Source organism: Cucurbita moschata, unplaced genomic scaffold (genome assembly GCF_002738365.1).
Source record: "Cucurbita moschata cultivar Rifu unplaced genomic scaffold, Cmos_1.0 Cmo_Scf00037, whole genome shotgun sequence".
Classification (NCBI taxonomy): domain Eukaryota; kingdom Viridiplantae; phylum Streptophyta; class Magnoliopsida; order Cucurbitales; family Cucurbitaceae; genus Cucurbita; species Cucurbita moschata.
Genome location: NW_019268553.1, coordinates 545,424 through 563,680, shown reverse-complemented (window position 1 = coordinate 563,680; position 18,257 = coordinate 545,424). Strand labels below are relative to the sequence as shown.

General features: G+C 37.3%; 3 protein-coding genes across 6 annotated transcripts; 1 reads left to right on the top strand and 2 right to left on the bottom strand.

Moving 5' to 3' along the window:
• Window positions 1-616: 616 nt before the first annotated feature.
• On the bottom strand, window positions 617-6,085 carry LOC111431981 (CAAX prenyl protease 1 homolog). Its single transcript, XM_023068752.1, has 14 exons — window positions 5,978-6,085; window positions 5,193-5,340; window positions 5,008-5,092; window positions 4,822-4,917; window positions 4,119-4,184; window positions 3,842-3,940; window positions 3,532-3,645; window positions 3,326-3,436; window positions 2,962-3,024; window positions 2,698-2,790; window positions 2,131-2,244; window positions 1,538-1,609; window positions 1,373-1,438; window positions 617-1,079 (listed from the first exon to the last, which is right to left on the bottom strand). Exons 1-14 carry the CDS (start codon window positions 6,006-6,008, stop codon window positions 963-965), a joined length of 1,275 nt encoding a protein of 424 aa, XP_022924520.1. The 5' UTR covers window positions 6,009-6,085; the 3' UTR covers window positions 617-962.
• A 1,652-nt stretch (window positions 6,086-7,737) lies between these two features.
• LOC111431985 (50S ribosomal protein L5, chloroplastic) lies at window positions 7,738-10,617 on the bottom strand. The gene is made up of 3 exons (XM_023068760.1): window positions 10,295-10,617; window positions 9,538-9,738; window positions 7,738-8,239 (listed from the first exon to the last, which is right to left on the bottom strand). The coding sequence occupies exons 1-3, from the start codon at window positions 10,559-10,561 to the stop codon at window positions 7,898-7,900; spliced, it is 810 nt and encodes a 269-aa protein (XP_022924528.1). The 5' UTR covers window positions 10,562-10,617; the 3' UTR covers window positions 7,738-7,897.
• A 1,291-nt stretch (window positions 10,618-11,908) lies between these two features.
• On the top strand, window positions 11,909-18,152 carry LOC111431975. 4 transcript variants are annotated; one of them, XM_023068738.1, is made up of 10 exons: window positions 11,909-12,685; window positions 12,818-12,916; window positions 13,100-13,302; window positions 13,687-13,883; window positions 14,067-14,175; window positions 14,271-14,581; window positions 14,856-15,263; window positions 15,698-15,779; window positions 15,884-17,446; window positions 17,871-18,152. In XM_023068738.1, the coding sequence occupies exons 1-10, from the start codon at window positions 12,618-12,620 to the stop codon at window positions 18,017-18,019; spliced, it is 3,189 nt and encodes a 1,062-aa protein (XP_022924506.1). In that variant the 5' UTR covers window positions 11,909-12,617; the 3' UTR covers window positions 18,020-18,152. The 4 variants fall into 4 exon arrangements, with proteins under 4 accessions (XP_022924506.1, XP_022924508.1, XP_022924507.1 ...); XM_023068740.1 differs by having other exon boundaries at window positions 11,909-12,665; window positions 17,871-18,071; XM_023068739.1 differs by having other exon boundaries at window positions 15,701-15,779; window positions 17,871-18,071.
• The last annotated feature ends 105 nt before the right edge of the window (window positions 18,153-18,257 follow it).

Sequence of the window (18,257 nt, the reverse complement as noted above, 5' to 3'; positions counted from 1 at the left end):
CGTAGAAGAAACAAGAGAGCTCCAAGTCTAGTCCAAGAAAACTGCATAGAAGAAAGGACTCCATTCCTCGAATGAAATGATTAAAAGTCTCAAAAGAAACGCAAGGTTTAAAAAACACATCAAAATTTTCATACAAATAACAATTTAGTCTCTAGACTAGGACACTTTGGACCTTATATCAAGCTAAAAGAAGTCTAGTCTATAAATCATGATATGGTGTGTGCCTTTATAATAATCGTTCATACCAGAGGCTTCATATCAAAATTACTCAAAAAGAAAAAGAAAAAAAATCAACTCATCCTGACAAGAAAAGTTCGAATAATTAGCCACGTAATTGTTGGATCATGACCTGCATAAATGAACTTTTGCAAAAGTATCAACCTGCATTTATAAACAAGATTAGTTTGTACTCTGAAGCTTTGCAAGAAGTATAAATTAATGCATTCCCATTCCTCTTGGTCATCCATTCTAATCACTGAAGGCTATGGCATTGTAATGCCTCAAAGTCAAATTTATAATGCCTTAACTGGTTGAACAAGCCTACAAGCCAACAGGACTAGAACTATTCAAACTATTGCACTTCCTATTTGAAAGTAGGATTTAGGAGACAGAAAGCAACCAACAATTGCAACAAAATTCATTGAATTGAACTCAGTAATGTCAGCAGAACTACACTTTCCTTAAAAAGAAATACAATAGAATTCTACCCCACGAGATTATGCAAAGAAGAGTCTGATCGAGTTAATACAGAGACATATATGACAAGCAAAGAAAAAGAAAAAGAAACTTTTTTTTTTTTTTTAGCCGTTTTGGTGTAAAATTAAAACAAACATGCGTCCCCCCTTCCTTTGGGGGATTCTTCTCTAGTATCTCTTTCTCCCCACCAAACAAAGTCTAATCAGGTAGTGTAGTGGAACGTCAATTCACCTGCTAAGTATGATATAACAGAGCGAGGTTGGGTATCATTCTTCCTTCTTATCCGCTTCGTCAAGCGCAGCCAACCGTTCAACAAGTGGAGGATGAGAATAGTGATACGCAGAGTACCAAGGATCTGTATTCATGGCAGACAAATTCTCCTCCTGAAATGCAACTTTTATTAGTCTACCATGCAAATTACTTTATCACCAAGGTCCTTGTATAGCGTGTAATTAAAATGCAAATGTGCCAAAAATAAAATTCAAATGCTCAAATCAAATGTGAAGCAGGCAATATATCATATGAGTAAATGAATTTCCCTAGTTATCTGTACGAAAGAAATTATGGATATCTGCTAACATTGCATGATTGACGCGGAAAGGAGAGGAATGATCGTAACCAAAAGATAGTGAAGGAAGTTCACACCACATGATGGAAACTCTAGATAAATAATAACCTGTAGTTTGACAAGACCAGCACGAAGAGCTGCAGAATAACCAAGGTTCTTTGCAAAGGCATCAGCCTGCATTTGGTCAAAGAAGAAAATATATTTTTGAAGATCAAAACACTCTTACAGATAGAGGATAACAGAAAACTGTAACGGCACAAGTTTTGGACATACCTGGAACTCAAAAGATCGGCTGACAAGGTTGAGACCAAAGCTTACTAGGTGCTGGAGAGGTATTACCGTGTGCTGCACATCCAAAGGCAACATAAGTATACATGTTTAAATTCTGTTCGAAATAAATTCCATCTCATTTTTCCTACTTGAGACATTTTTGGGTTTTATACAGCATTTTAATGTGTTTTACAGGCCACTGGAGTGAAATGATTAATTTGCATAGGGTCATAAGAATTCCTCGAGAATGAAATATTTAACTGTAAACTTCAGATTGAAAGAGAAATGAAGCAGTTGATAGTGGAAATAGTGCAGTCAGGAACTGGAAATTAACACAAAGCATGCAGCTTGTGTATATAATTGTACGGGAAAAATTATAATATCATATTCAAAAACAGAGAACGTAACCAAATGCATTTGGAAATCAGGATGACAAGTATTAATAAGATGCATGGTTACAAAGCCAAAACCTAGGCGGAGGAAAAAAAAATTGTAGTTACACATGAACATAGTAGAAAAGAACAACTAATCAATTAGTAGGCGCAACTTAGCATGTCAACTTTTGATTTATAATTCAATATTCTATTTTATCATACCTGAAATATGATGAGTCCAATAAGCACTGGCTGAGTATCAAACCCAAAACTTCGAAACAAATCACTGGAATTCCTCACCAAGGTATATCCCCCAAATTGCAGAAGTGTAAGAATCTGCTCACAAACAGTTAAAAAATAAGCCTTCTCAAACTTGAAAGGCATAGCCTTATCTTGTTCTTAGTAAATCTGAATGATACCAGCATATGAACTTTGATTTTTTTTTTTTTTTTTTTAATGAGAAACTGACTTTCACAATAAAAGAATACACAAGCTTACCAAAAAAGAACAAAAACCCACAAAAAGAGAGCCAACTGCAGGAAGGCAGCTTGAGGTGCCGTAGTTTAGAATGTCCCTCAATTATTTGACAGTCTGGCTAACTTGTAAATAAATAATTCTTTTTTTTTTTCTTCTAAATAACTCTTTAATCCATATAATTCTCAATTTATCTACCTAAAAAATTTGGGCAAGATTTTAAACTGATGTTTACGGAATGTTCAAAAAAAAATTATAGGATGCATAATGCTACAAACTAAAGTTCAATTGTGAATAGAACTAATCTCACTATACCTGTAAAGCAATGAATGAGTACATCGTATGATTTAGCTTCCAATGCCCCAATTCGTGTGCTATAACAGCAACAATTTCCTCATCATTTTTGCACTATTAAACAGAACGGGAAGAAAGTAAAAAGTTACTATGAGCAAGACATTTGTGGAAAATATAAACAAGTAATGAAGTACAAAAATATACTGTACAAGGTTCTGTCCAAAAGTAAGTTCAGCAAGTTAAAGCTTTAATATTACAAAAGATTTCCACAACATTTCAACTTACCTGTTGAATCAACGTATCATAGAGGACAATTCTCTTGTTCTTGAAGAAACCATACATGTAAGCCTGCACAGAAAGCAGTAATTTGATGAGATCATCACAAAAACCCCCCACTAGAGGAATTATTCATTAGAAAACAAGTTGGTGTGTGTTCTGTAATCGTCCAAAAGGACCAAAACTAATAACATCAGAAACAGATATAAAAGTTCCAAATCACTTTCTGAATAATACTGTCAATTACTAATTGATAAAGCAGGCAAAAAAAAAGAAACCGATATAGATAAGATATCAAAACAAAAGTAAATAAACGATCAAAAATCAAGAATCTAAAGAAGGCAAGATTGAATTTGGTAGTCAAGAGTTTTACATTGCTATGACTTGACCTCGTGGATCCATCAACAACAAACAACTTCTTCAGTGGGAACTTGAGGGAGGAAGCAAGTTTCTCAATCTTCTCCCTGAGATCACCTGAAGGAAGCTATTTTCACAGAGCATTAAAGTGGGATGACCGAATGAAAAAACGGTATTCAGTCGCTAAATCTTTGATCAAATTACAAAAATTAGAATACTCACAGGGGTAAACTTATTGAAAAGAGGAGCTATAAGAATGGGATAGAGGGTCATCATCACAAGAGATAATGTGAACATAAACCCCCAAAGATAGATGGCAAGGTAAGGGCCTCCTTTCTGTATAAAATCAAAAGATATAATTAGTTCTTGCGTACTACAAAAGGGAGTATATAAAGAATATTATTGCAAAAACAAAGGGTAGATAGAGTGAATAGAAGGAAGAAAAGAACTCCAGGAAAAATAAACATTACGATGACATGCTTCTGTATGATTATGCAGACAGCGTAAACTAAAACTACTAACATAAGTTTACCTGTACTATTATAATGATTGCAGACACAATTGGTGGGCCAAGTAAGATGGACAACAAAATCCCTTTAATCATATCCCTAAAGAATAACCATATTGTTTGCTGTAGAAGAGATAATAAAAATGGCATTAGGAAAATAATAAGGAAGTAGACTGGACAGCGTAGGAAACTTCCAAGTGCCTATAGTGGAATGCCACAGGAAAAATAGTTGTTTGATGCAAAAGAAAATTGGACACCTCCCATTGTAGTGAGATTTATCACGTTCGGAAAAAATACATACTTTGTTGAAACCATGGCGGGATTCGATCACAAAAGTCGAGTAGAGAGAAAATGGTAGATCTGTGACCTGCAAACCAGTTCGAACAAATGATCAATGTAAAACCAACTTCAAATCATAAATACCAAGATCGCTCTATAAATGAAAATATTTAGAACTTCAAATCCAAGCAATCAAGACATTAGTGAAAACAATGCAAAACCATACAACATCCAGTAGGGGAATATTTCCAAAATAAGTTCATAATGAACAACGAAATTTAGCTATTTCTAACACTTTTTAGCGTTCATCCCTGTCATTGAGACTCCATTTCTTTCTTTAGATTTCAAGTTAGCAGAATTTCTCCGATTCATCAAGCATAATTCAATAGGATAATGCATATGGAGTTTGATCTCCAATTTAAATGTAACAAACAAGTTTCTAATTCTCTAGTCAATTAAAAAATATAAATTAGTTGTTGCTCCTGTTCCTGGGGCCTCGAAAACCCTGGTCACAGAAAATGTTTCCAAACCCAATTGATAACGTCAAAATCAATGAGTCAGACGACAGCATGCAGCTTACTGTATGGAAATGAAGTATGCTGCTCTGTGCAATACATGGGGATCAAAGTATATGGATTGTGGTCTTCAAAAAGCAAAGCAGATCAAAGCTAAATAACTTCTCTATTTCTAGAACATGGAAATTAAATTGTAATTTATGAGCATACCTGTGACCAAATCATGACCCCAGCTAAAAACGAAAGTGTGTGGAGAATTTCATTTTCAGCATTGAGGCCAACCAAGACCACAAACTCTCCAGATTTCTGCATGGCAATAGTGAGCAATATGAAATTTTCAACGGAAATAATGAATAAACATGAATGAATGAATACTTATTAACTATAATTACTTACCTTCCAAAACCATGGCAGTACTCCAAAAAACAGAATTGAAGAATCCATCACTATAGTTACGAACTCATGAACAAAATGGAAGTGGCTGAAAGTCAAGAGGCACGTGTTATAAAACTTAAACACCAAAATAAATACAAGTTCAAGTTGAGGGGAACCTTTAACAAATACTTTCAGGCAAGACAAACCTTTTATCAAGACTGTAGGCCCGGGATTTTTCAAATTTCTCTTTGCTTATAACTCCTTCCAGAGTTTTTGGAAGAGTTGGCAGTTTCAGAGCAGCATGTTGCCGAAGATCCAAGTAAGTTTCGAAAATATACATTAATATCATGAAACCTGAGGATAAAAATACATCCATCAGAAAAGTAATTGTTGCAATCTTTATCTCTAATCAATAAATTGAACACCTCGATTCTGACAACTAATTGAGAAGTAAAACTACAAGAACCGATCTACACATATACCCATAGAATGATTTCTTTCTTCAACGATTCAGCTTGACACTAACAGAAACTGTGACTCTAAGTGCGTTCATTGAAATAAAACTAAGCTATATAAGACTCATTTCGAAATCAACTTGACGCAGTCCCGTCTTCTGAACTGTAGGAGAAGATATTACAATTCAAACATTCAAAAGCATTCATAATCATTTCCGACCACTAATTATACTTACGAGATGCCACTCGCAAGCATTACAACGCCCAAAATCTTAATATCAATAACACGAACGTAAAACCCTAACAGAAACATGAAACTTCCGAGAATCTCGAAGGAATCGAAAAGTTAAAACATACAAATACGCAGTAAAGCTCAGCGGATCTAACAGGCTTCATGATCATGGAGGTTACGAAAACGAACAAAAAGTAGCGAAAACACCAAATCAAAAACCAAACATCAAGCATCCAAACACGAATACGGAAAGATTACATGCATAAACATTTACAGAAACAAGAAGTAGGTGAAGAGTGAGTACCAACAACAGCTTCCATGTACGGAAATGCCATGGCTAAGGAATCAATCCCTGGAGCTATGCAGAGAACGAGGGACGACGGTGAGTTGCTTTTGCTAAGCCCAGGTAGTTTGCCTTTGAAAGATATTTATATCAGAAGTGTCTCGGTCGGGTCGGATCTTTCCGATTCCGGATACCGGGGCAGCTTGAATTTGTCACTGCTCCGACTGTCCATTTGATTATGGAAAATTTTTGCCGCGTTACGATGCATTCTCAAAATTCGCGGTAACTTTTATTTTACCGTCAAATCAGCCAGTCACGTCATTTAGATACTTCTGCGATACTCTCTCTTAAATAGTACGTAAATTCGCCGTGATAAAATATTTGGTAAAAACAATTTTTTTGGGAGGAATTAATCCTTTTTACCCAGATATTATATCAATTTTAACCTTTATCTTACCAAATTTATCGATTTATATTTCAAATTTGAATAAACATACCAATTTATTCTTTCAATTAATTTTTCACTCTTTTTTTTTTACACTACCGTGCAATCTTATTAAATTGTTTAATTGTTAAAGGTTCTCGATAGTTTTATCATTCTGAATAAGAGAGTGTTGAAAAAACGATATCATATGTTTGAAGCAAGGGAGATGAAATGGAAAACGAACATGATGGAGAATAGAAGCACGGTTTTCATCACAAAACTCAAACCTCATGATTAAAATGTCGATTTTTTAAACTTATAGATTAAAATATTATCAAACCCAAACGTTGGGATCAAATGTTTATTTTTTTCCTAAAATCAAATTCATAAATATATAGACAAATAAAATCATGAAACAATCGATACCATGGGGAATGGTAAAAAAATACAAATCATAAAGGGCTGATCGACAAGATGTTAGAGAATCAAAGTTCACAAGCAAAGAATCAAAGTTTTCAAAGTTCACAAGCAAAATAGATTTATCGACAATACGCTTGTCGAATTCATATAGGAATAGGAACTAGATAGCTTTTTTTTTTTAGATTCTCATCTATCTATTTCATGGTTCCAAATAGTATTCGGTAAAACTGATCTATATAACCTATCAAACATTTCTTCTAGAGAATAAAAATGTAACCGTCGCACTATCAGAGCCAAACGAACGTAATTTAGTGAATAAGTCACTAGTTAATTATGAGATTCTACATCGGCTCGAGAGAAGAACGAAACATTGTTAATAAGAACGTGGAAACCTCTCCCTAAAAGATGCATTTTAAAACTATGAGGCTGACGACAATACGTAACAAGCTAAAACAAATAATATCTACTAGTGGTGGACTTGGGCTTTACATTAACTGTTGAGGATTATTGGGAGTGAGTCCTTCCGGAATGATCATGGGTTTATACGTGAGAAATACTATCTCTATTGGTACAAGGCGTTTTGGGGAAGCCCAAAACAAAACCATGAGAGCTTATGCTAAAAGTGGACAATATCATACAATTGTGGAGAATCGTGATTCCTAATATTAACATCCGAGAATAGGGGGGAAATTTGGTTCTGAGGGGGAAAATGACAATAAGTTCACATGCTATAACTTACGGTAACTAACTAGTGATGCAGCTTTAAATCTAGTTCGACTGTTTGTCCAAATTCTCAAGCAAAAGTTTGGTTTCTTTAGGTATTATCTCTCTCTTACTATTCAGAGCAAGGGCCTATGGTTTGAGCAATGGCTATGGGAATGTTCAAATGCAGCATCCGATGCTAAAATACTGTTCAGGACTCAAATTTCAGATAGAATTTCGGGGTTAAAGGAACTAATCTCATAAACAAACCTCTATTAACTTCATAAAATTGGCATACAACCCAGCTAAATTCGCTAGAGTACAGTTTCTTCGAGTAAAGAACAGCAAATGAATTGAGGAAATATAATAAAAGCCTTCTTCCTAAAATGTATTCATTACCTCCGAGATCTTCCCTTGGATTTGGAATCAAAATGGTGGGACTTCAGCTTCTTTTTACGCAGCCCAGATGCAGCACCAGCACTTTCTCTGAAAGGCATTCCCATGAGTGCCAAGAGTCGTTGAGCTTCTTGATCAGTTTCAGCTGTCGTTGTGATACAAACGTCCATTCCCCTCGGTCTGCTAAGCGTGTCGAACTTTATTTCTGGGAACACGCTCTGTTCGCGGATCCCGATGGAGTAATTTCCATGTCCATCAAAGCTGTTTGAGTTCAGTCCCTGAAAGTCCCTTGTTCGAGGGAGCCCCAAGTTGATGAGACGATCCAGGAAGGAGTACATCACCTATAAGTGCAGTCAGCAAGCAAGCAGCATAAGAATCAAGTCGTTTTAACATTTAAGACAAGTGCCAGCAGCAACACCCAAAACTTCTTCCATTATTACGACACCAGATCTTTAATACCCCTTAGATTTTTTGTCCTTCCACATACTCGATAATAATTGACACAAGAATCTTGTTCACTAAACAAGTATCAAGACTGTGAAGGAGGAACTTCCTACTCCGAGGCCATTCCTTTGCACTTGTTTTGGACAGTTATATCAAAGAATCGAATTCCTAACATCATTATACAGAGAAATTCACTACACAAAACATGTGAGATCCTACATCGGTTGGAGAGGAGAATGAAACATTCTTTTTAAGGTATGGAAATCTCTCCCTAGCAGACACGTTTTTAAAACCTTGAGGGAAAGCCCAAAGAGGACAATATCTGCTAGCGGTAGGCTTGGGCCGTTACAAATGGTATTAGAGCCAAATACGGGGTGATGTGCTAGAGAGGAGGCTAAGCCAAAAAAGGGGTGGACACAAGGCGGTGTGCCAGCAAAGACGCTGGCCCCGAAGGGGAGTAGATTGTGAAATCCCACATCGGTTGGGGAGGAGAATAAAACATTCTTTATAAGGACGTGGAAACCTCTCCCTAGCAGACGTGTTTTAAAAACCTTAAGGGGAAGCCCGAAAAGGAAAGCCCAAAGAGGACAATCTCTGCTAGCGGTGGGCTTGGGTCATTCCAAAACACATTGACGCATTTACAGACCATCAAAATAATACAACTAGTGCCTGCAGCCACACGAATGATTTCTTCCATTGATGAGATGCTAGTTACCTTACATTATAACAATACACGAGAATCCCACGTCTATTTTGTCCTTTCGACTCATTGATAATGGGCACAAAACTCTTTTTCATTAAACTGAGTATCATGGTGATGTGCATTGAGCCCGTGACATGAAGGAGCAACTCCCTACCCTCCAAAGTCATTCTTTTGCACTTCCATTAGACTCTTATCTCAAAGAATCGAATTCCCAACAACATCATACAAGAGAAATGCACTAGACCAACCACGTAAAAAGCACAACAGACCATCAATGTAATGATTCAATGCTGGAAAGATAGAAATATTAAGGAACATAGGGCATGTTTATGACTAGAAGCATTGAAAATCAGAGCCAGTTCCGAAGATCAAAATGCATTTTCCGTATCAAGATATATCGAACCGAGTAGCACTGAGGACTATAACAGAAGCCAAAAGATCTATAGAAACAATGTCTAGCTGATAATTTCAAAAGGAACAAGTGAAACTCACATTTCCCCGTAGGGTAGCAGCAATCCCAAGTGGTTGACCCTCCCTGATCTTGAAGGTTGCAATGGCCTTCTTTGCACGTGTTTTCACAGGTCGTTGTCCTGTAATGGATGCTAACTCATTCATTGCAGCTTCCAAACCCTTCGCATTCTGCTGAGCATCTCCAATACCACAGTTCACTACTATCTTCTCAATTTTGGGAACCTAACAGAAAAGGTACAGATATTTCGTAAGAAGAATTTGTGTTTAGTCATCATATGGGTTGCCAATTCCTTTTTATGGAGGGCAAAAACACTAAAATCAAAAATCTTTTGAGACCCGGTAACTAAAATCACAGCCAGAAATGAAAAATCAACTTAATCTAGGAGAATGCTGAGTACAAAAATGAATTTGGTCCCAGATTTCAAGGTTCTTAATCCATCGAGGATCCTTATCTTCCATGTGCGTGTAAATACTTGCATACAAACATAGAAATACTCGTGCCTCATTATATTGATGCTCCTTTCTCTCCATAAAATGAAATTGAAAGCCCCCCTAAGCCAAGATTTTATATGCACAGTCGAATTCCATGAATTGACATAAGAAGAAACAATAACAAAAAACAGTTACAGAACACACAAATTAACATTCCGGAACAACAAAAACAATGTAGTCAGAATCCAACCCAACTTCTACAAATTAAAACCCGACGAACTCCAGCGATCAATGAGCTAATAAATCGAGAATTCAATCGACACCACCCAATTTACGCTGTCAGTACCTGGTGGATATTGGAGTATGAGAACTCATCCATGAGCATCGGCACAATTTTCTCAAGGTAGTTTGATTTGAGCCGGTTGACCTTCTCAGCCTCTGCCTTCTCAACAAGCACTATAGCACCTCCGGTCGAGGCTTTTACCCTCACCGACAATGGAGCTACAATGCTAGGGTATCCGAGGGCAGTCGGTGCAGGAAAACGGGCCGAGACTAATGGGGAATGGCCATGAAATGACGACATAGCGGAGCTCAACATCGAAGAAGAAGCCATCGGAGCTTCAGCGATGTTTCTACGTTTCGCGCAGGGAAAGAGGTGAATTAGAAGATAACTTTAGGCAAAGGGTGTTTGTGCAATTCCCAGTCCCGAGTATATCCTCGTATTTCCATGTTATTACGAATAAACCATAACTCAGTAAGGCGATTGATCTTTGTAAAATCGGATAATATCAGGGGTAATTTCGTCACTTGCCCTCTCTATGAATAAAATTGGATAAGGGAAGGTTTCCCTGGACGCCATGCTCGCCTGCTAAGAGGATAGAGCCTCGTTGGAAAAAAAGAATAATGAATAAATATTTTATTTATTTTTATTATGTAAAAAAAAAAAAGTTTTGTCGAGCAGGATCTCACAATTCACCCCATGGGGCCAGCGTTCTCAGCACACCTCCCCGTGTTTAGCTCCTGTCAGATATTGTTCACATTAGTCCATTACGTATCGTCATCTGCCTCAATGATTTAAAATCGTGTCTGCCAATTAGAGATCTTTACTCTCTCATAAAGAATGCTTTGTTCCCCTCTCAACCCGATGCGAGATCTCGTATTCCTAGACACAACATGTTACAAAATGATATCAAAATGAAAACTTTCGCATGATATAGTTCGAGGACGAACCAAAGCAAAGGCCAGTGGACATATGATATTGAAATAAACAAACTTTCACGTTGTTTTTTCCACATAAGAGGATTCGTATTATCTATCCAAACGTGGACCTTTATTTACATTTGCTACATATTATTTATTCTATCGAATAGCCATTACGGGAGTATGAGCTATGCTCGTGTTGATTTTAAACTACGAGAATGATGGGATTCATATATTTATTTATATGATTTATAGTCACTAATATCATCATTAAGCAAATTAAAAATTATTAGCACACTAATGAACTAAATCGTTCATACATTACCACTTATTTATTACACAATATTCTTAAAAAAAAACAAAAAAAAAAAACGAATTAGAATTGGTACGGAGAGGGAGCACCAAATTACAGTTATCGGAGGCTCACATTTATTTAAATGCCAAATTTAATTTTCTGAAGGGGATAAAATTGATGTTCACCACCACGCTTTAAAATGGCGCGTCAAGACAACGTTCAACAATTGTGTTTGGCGCGCGAATAAGGCGTTCAATAATCGTCTTTGGCGCATGGATTACAGAGAGCAACAAGCGCGTGATATTATCACAAACGATGTAACTAGTTAAAGTTTTTTTAGTTTATATTTTGTTCCTCTTTTTCTGATGGATGTGGTTAAGGCTGAAGAACAAAGACCAGAAATCCGGTGCTCAAATTTCTCTCTCGCGTCGATTACTCGGGAAATCCATACATCAAAATCCTAAACGATTCCAATCTGCAAGAAGTTCATGCCCATGGGGGTTCATTTTTGAATAATTTGTGTTTTGGATCCAGGTGTTTCTTGTATTGTTTTTCCGCTATATGTTCGAAAACCCTAGTTTCATTTTGGAGCTCTTGGATTGAACAAAACCCTAGCATTTGTTCTGGTGCAACATCTACGATCACGGGTTATAACGAGACTTTAGTCTGTTTTGGATGGATCATGCGGGAAATGGATTTATGATTCGTGGAAAGCGCGATTCTACGCATTAGTCTGTTTTATGTGGTTGCGATTATATTGAAACAAGTGGTAAACGGGAGTTGGAGATTAATAAATTCTTGCGGAGGGAGCTTGGATTAATGGAGTTTCACTTTTTGATGGATTTTGATGCGCATTCAGCTGGATCAAACATGAGAATGCCTCTGAGTTTGCGTTTTTAATTCTGTCCGACTTGAATTAGGCTCGATTGAAATAACAAATTCGAGGACAAGGTGACGGAGAGAAGTTTTAGCATGTTTCGTGCATTAAATCAAATTGTTCTCTCTAAAGAATGAGCCGGTATATCATTCAATAAGCGTAGAATTAGCGGCAATCTTCGGCGGCTTTGTTTGTTAAGCTCTCGCTATTGTTTAGTAAACTGGTTCTGGTGCTGTTGAAGACTTTTGCATATTGATCGATTGCAGTGGTAAACTTGTTTAGATTAAGCATAGGATCATGAGCCTCAAGAAGGATGATTCGAACGCACACGATCAGACTGCTACAGTACAGCATGATTTACGAAAGTAATTACCTACAATTTGCAGTTTCAATTACAATTCCTGTGGTTTATTTTCTTATTTCTTTTTTCTCCCACATTATTTGTCTTCCACTTTGAATGCTGGCTAGTATTGACTATATTTTCCCTATTGTTTCAGGAAACCAAAGTTTTCTTACACGAGAGATTTCCTGTTGTCCCTCAGCGATTTGAATGTCTGCAAAAAGTTGCCGAGCGGTTTTGACCAATCAATTATTGCGTAAGATGCCCTTTCGTGCATCTGTTCTATTATTCTGATTACTGTTAAATTGTTATTCATGCTCCATATGCATTACTGAAGCCTGTATCCTACTAAAGAAAGAACCAGACATTAGCCTTGTGGTCGTTTTGTTATATTTCCTTGTTGGATTGTTTCTCTAAGCATACGTTCCCCCTTGTGTAGTGAATTTCAAGAAGCTTCCTATGATAAGCAAAGAGTTTCTGGAGGTTTGTCTTTTAGTAGTTTTAGGTGCAATGAGTATGGTTCATCACCACCCAGTAGGGCAGAAACGGGTAATTATTCTCGTCGCATACATGGAAAGAGGGACGTTCATACTTCTGGACGAAGTGATAAGGATAGTGACTCACAATCCGATAGGGATTCAGGTAAGGTCTCATCTTAATCTATTATTAAGTTAAGCAATTACATTCTTCAATACTAATGTGAATTATTATATACTGTTTCGCTTGTTGGGTTCCTGCCGTAGTTGATTTAATTTGAAAAAAATACTGCTGCCTTGAAAAATAATTTAATTCATGCACGTGCATGTAGTATATATTGATAATGATATTTCCGCTTGCTCAAATGCTGCTGAGTCATGGAGCTCTGTCAACATTACTCTATTCCAAAGCAGAGCACCTTGAGAACATGTCATTTGCATTTGATCGATATCCTTAACTGTTGTAGATCGGAGTTTGTTAAAACTTAAAACCAGTCAGTTTAGGGTGAAATTGTTAGACTATTTACCTTTGAAGTATTCATTTTAACAGTGGATTCTGGGTGGCGATATGGCGACCATTCTAGGAGGTCTTCGCAGGGTCCTGAACATGATGGACTTCTTGGTAGTGGTTCCTTTCCTAGACCATCTGGATATGCAACAGCATTTTCGGGACCAAAGGTTCGAGCAAATGATCAGTACCAGCTCAACAGAAGCAATGAGCCATATCATCCACCTCGCCCTTACAAGGTTCACATTATATTTCTGAATCTCTTCACTGGTGAACAAAATTTAAATTAAATTTCTATCCTTCGGTTATGGTTATTCCTTCTATAATACATGTTTTAGCATAACCAGAACTATTTTGCCAACAAAGTTTCAAAATTATTTTGATTAACCTCACCTTATGGACGTTGTTCTTCTATGAATCAGGCCGTAGCCCATCAAAGAGGGAATACTAATGATTCGTACAATCACGAAACTTTTGGTTCTTCCGAGTACACAAGTGACAATAGGGTTGAAGAGGAAAAAAAGAGAAGAGGTAATCACCTCTTCATGATGCTTGATTTACGAACTGGTACATCTACAGATGTTGTTCAAATAACTTTTCCCAACTATAATTAAACTTATTTGCAGCTTCATTTGAGTCAATGAGGAAAGAACAACATAGGGCATTTCATGAAAGTCACAAATCAAATCCTGTGAAGAAGAGAGATGAGTTTGACATCCTAATGCAGCAGGATGAGTCAAAGGATGACGAGAAATTACTGAATACAAACAGTGGTTTCGATGAATCTATCTCTTTACAAACTTCAAAGAATGATCGAGAAAAATCTTTTCCATCTCAGGCAACTGTATCTAGGCCACTTGTGCCTCCTGGATTCACAAGCACTGTATTGGAGAAAAACTCAGGAATGAAATCTTCAGTTAATTCTCATTTGCTCGAGGTGATTATTTGTTTTTATCGTTTTTTTTTTTTGTGGTTTAACTTGGTCTGACACTGACTACGATGTTGTTCCCTTTTCAAAGTTGTCAATCAGAATGACTCCAAACTTCTATAGTGAGCATGCCTATACAGTGTTTTCTTTTCTTTTTGTCATCAGCATGTGTTTAATCATATATCACTATAATAAATGGTTATTCTTCATATTGATATTTTTTGGCTCAAGCGAATTTCCTTTCTCTTTCATTAACTGCACATATATTTGTCATTTTTTTTAGGGTAAGGATGATGTTGACAAGTGTCTGCAAACCAAAGAAGAGCAATTGCTTAATGGGATCTCTGAAAATTTAGAGGAAAAAGGTTCATCAGAGCAAGTGGGTCGCCCTGAACAATCTGGAAAAATGAACATTAATGCTCTGACTAACAACAATAGTGAAAGGATTATTGATCCGTTTTCAGTTGTAGACATGTCTAATAAAACAACTAGAAAAGATGTTCAATCGCGTGAAAATTCTTTGGACGTTTTTGAAGCTTCTGAGAACAGTGCAGTTGTTGATTGTAAGACTGATAAGGTGCCTGCGAATCCAGCCTTTGGTGAACCAAGTCAAGTTCATTCATCTTCAATCTTAGAAAAACTTTTTGGCAGTGCCATAAAGTTAGATGGTGGTGCCACTAATTTTATTGAGGTACTCACGAATGTGATAAATCCTTTTCAGCCATTGTATAAATTTTCTGGTTTTGATCAAAATCAACATCCTATGTGTGGTATTATTACGAGAACTGAGAATCTACATGATCCTAAGCGTTTTGTCCTGCTTAGGTTTCTAAAATGTCATAAAGTCAGGTAGAATGAACTCCCGACAGTTCAATATCTTTTCTGAATTGCAATCTTATCATAGGAAATCATTTTATTGACGAATCATTTGGTCTCAGTTGAGTAGGAGATGAAATTGTTATACAATTTGGAACTACTCTTTTGTTACATATCTTTTCCTTGAATTCTTACGTAGTTATTTTCTGCTCGAGGAAAATAAGAGTCTTCTTTTCTCGTCAGATTTTCATTTAAGATAGCAGCTGGATACATCTACTCCTAATGTGTGTTTTTACGGGTCTTTTGCAGCAGCATGACAATGTGGTGGACGATGCGTGTAGCCCTCAAAATGCTCAATCTTCTAAATTTGCTCATTGGTTTTTGCATAACGGTATGTTGCTAAAATTTCTGTATTCAAAAGATTCCATATATCAGTGGTTTATTCACTGACTAGCTGAGTTTTTGATGCTCATAGCTCATTTTTTCACCCTGCAGATAGGAAACAGGAGGATGACCTTTCACCTAAAAGGTCAATTGACTTGCTTTCTATGATTGTAGGTGGAGAAAAGGGTGGATATGATGTATCCGACGCCAAGCATTCTGAGCAATCTCTGCCTACAGTTGCCTTTCATGGTTATGAATCTGCAGAAAGTTATATCACATCAAGTGCAACAACTTCCAATGTTGCAAAGACTGAGCCGTTTTTTAATAAGAGTAAGCCAGAGGGTGTTTCTGCAATCCTTACCTGTGAAGCCGTTGAACAGTCACTGCTGTCAAAAATCGGCGAAAATGACTCAGCTTTGCAGCTGTCTGATCAAAGATGGAGTCATTCTGATGCATTTGTGAAACATCCAACTGTCAAAAGTGGTGATCATGCGTCACAGCATCTTCTCTCATTGTTACAGAAGGGTTCGAGTTCATTGATTGCAGAATATGGTGATGATGGTGTAAATATAGCCACTGCATTTCACAATAAAAAGGAGGAAAGTACCCACAATATTTCAAATCCAGGGAAGACATTAACTCTTGAAACACTTTTTGGGTCTGCCTTTATGCAGGAGCTTCAATCCGTTGGAGCTCCAGTTTCAGCACAAAGGGGTTCATCAGGTTCTGTCATAAGCGATGCTTCGGATTCTCATGGTCCAATCACAGATGATGGTCTCTTGTCCAACAATGAAATTCGGTCCAGTATGATTAATCACGATCATAGTGATGAAAGACAGCAAAACCAACCAGATATGGTTTGTGGGCATCGGTTAAATCTGAATGGCCCTCGACCTGAATCGGATTCTTCTCATCCCCATGCAAAGTTAGGACATAAGATTGGCAGACCAGCCGAGATGCCCTTTCCTGAAGAGGATAGTTTAATCATAAGCGATTCTATGAATTTTCAAAATCTCATTTCTATTGGGAATTCTGCCAAACCTCATCCACTGTTCTCACACAACACACAAGACAATAATGCTGCAATGTTTAACCCTGCCTTCAAAGATGAAAGGCAAAGTATGGGAGGTCTGGAAGGGCTACCTTTTTCAGCCAACCCCTATGATAGGAGGGAGGCCGAACTGCCACATCTGAAAGCTCCTGTTCATTCCTCCTTTTCCCAGCTTCTTCCCCCACAAACGAATAATGGCAAGTTGTTTCATCAATTTGAATCTCATCCTCCTAACATGAACCCTCGGGGAGATTTAATGTTGCCAGAAGGAATGATTCATCACGACTCCCCATCTAATCATCAATTTTTGGCAAATATGCTTCGACCTCCTACCGGTGGATTATCTGGATTTGATCATTCAATTCACCACCCGATGATGCAGCAGATTCAAACTTCAGCCAATCTTCTACCACAGCATCTACTACAAGGGTTAGCTAGAGGTGTAGCTCCGCCTTTGATAAACAGAAGTGTACCTCTACATCCTCACTCTGTCAGAGATAGTGCAGCACCTCCACAACCCAACCATCAGGTTGCTGGTTTACTGCAGGAACTCAATTCAATCCAAGGGTTTCATATTGGTCAGCATGTGCCTAACATTGGCGGTCCCAGAATACCCTCGCCAGGTACCTCTCATGATATCTTGCTCGCTCTTCAACTGCTATTTTGTTCACTTTTTAATGTGTATTTTACTGATGAATTAGTTTCCATATCCTTCTACTTCCCTTGCCATTATTTGTTTATATTTTCGCCAAATTGATATGCCCTCTATTAAATGCTGCTGTTGATTGAATAGTATCTCATTTTTGTCTTATTGTGCATGAGACACTCTTTACTTTTCCCCAACTTAGATCTATTTTGTGATGAAATTACTCCCTATGCCTGCCTGCTTTGGAGTGCTTGTATTGCTTTGAATACATCAAGCAACATACATTCAAGGCAGTTGATTATATTACTCACTGTGCTATAAAAAAGATTATACTGCTTATTGATCTCTTATTTAGAAGGGTGGGTCTCCTTTTTTATTATTGTTTCTCGTTTAAATTTCAGCTCCTGGTAACCAACCAGACGCAATTCAGAGGCTTATCCAAATGGGACAGAGAGCAAATTCGAAGCAAATTCATCCTTTTTCTGCCAGTGGTGGCCATGGTCAGGGGATGTATGGTCACGAGTTGAACATGGGTTATGGGTACAGGTAATTGTAACACTGTACTTCGAGCATACTTGTTTAAATCCTCAATTCCTTGATAGAAAATGGATACCATTTGCTCATCTTACTAGGACTGAGTGAGAAATATAAGTAAAGAATCCTTCTTGCGGCTGTTTTGTTGATTTCTCTTTTGCTTATTCCCTTTATGGTATCTTACTCGAAACAAGATCCTAAGTAACCTGAAAAAGTGAAGTCAGTAGGCGAACGAAAAAGCGCAACTAAGCAGT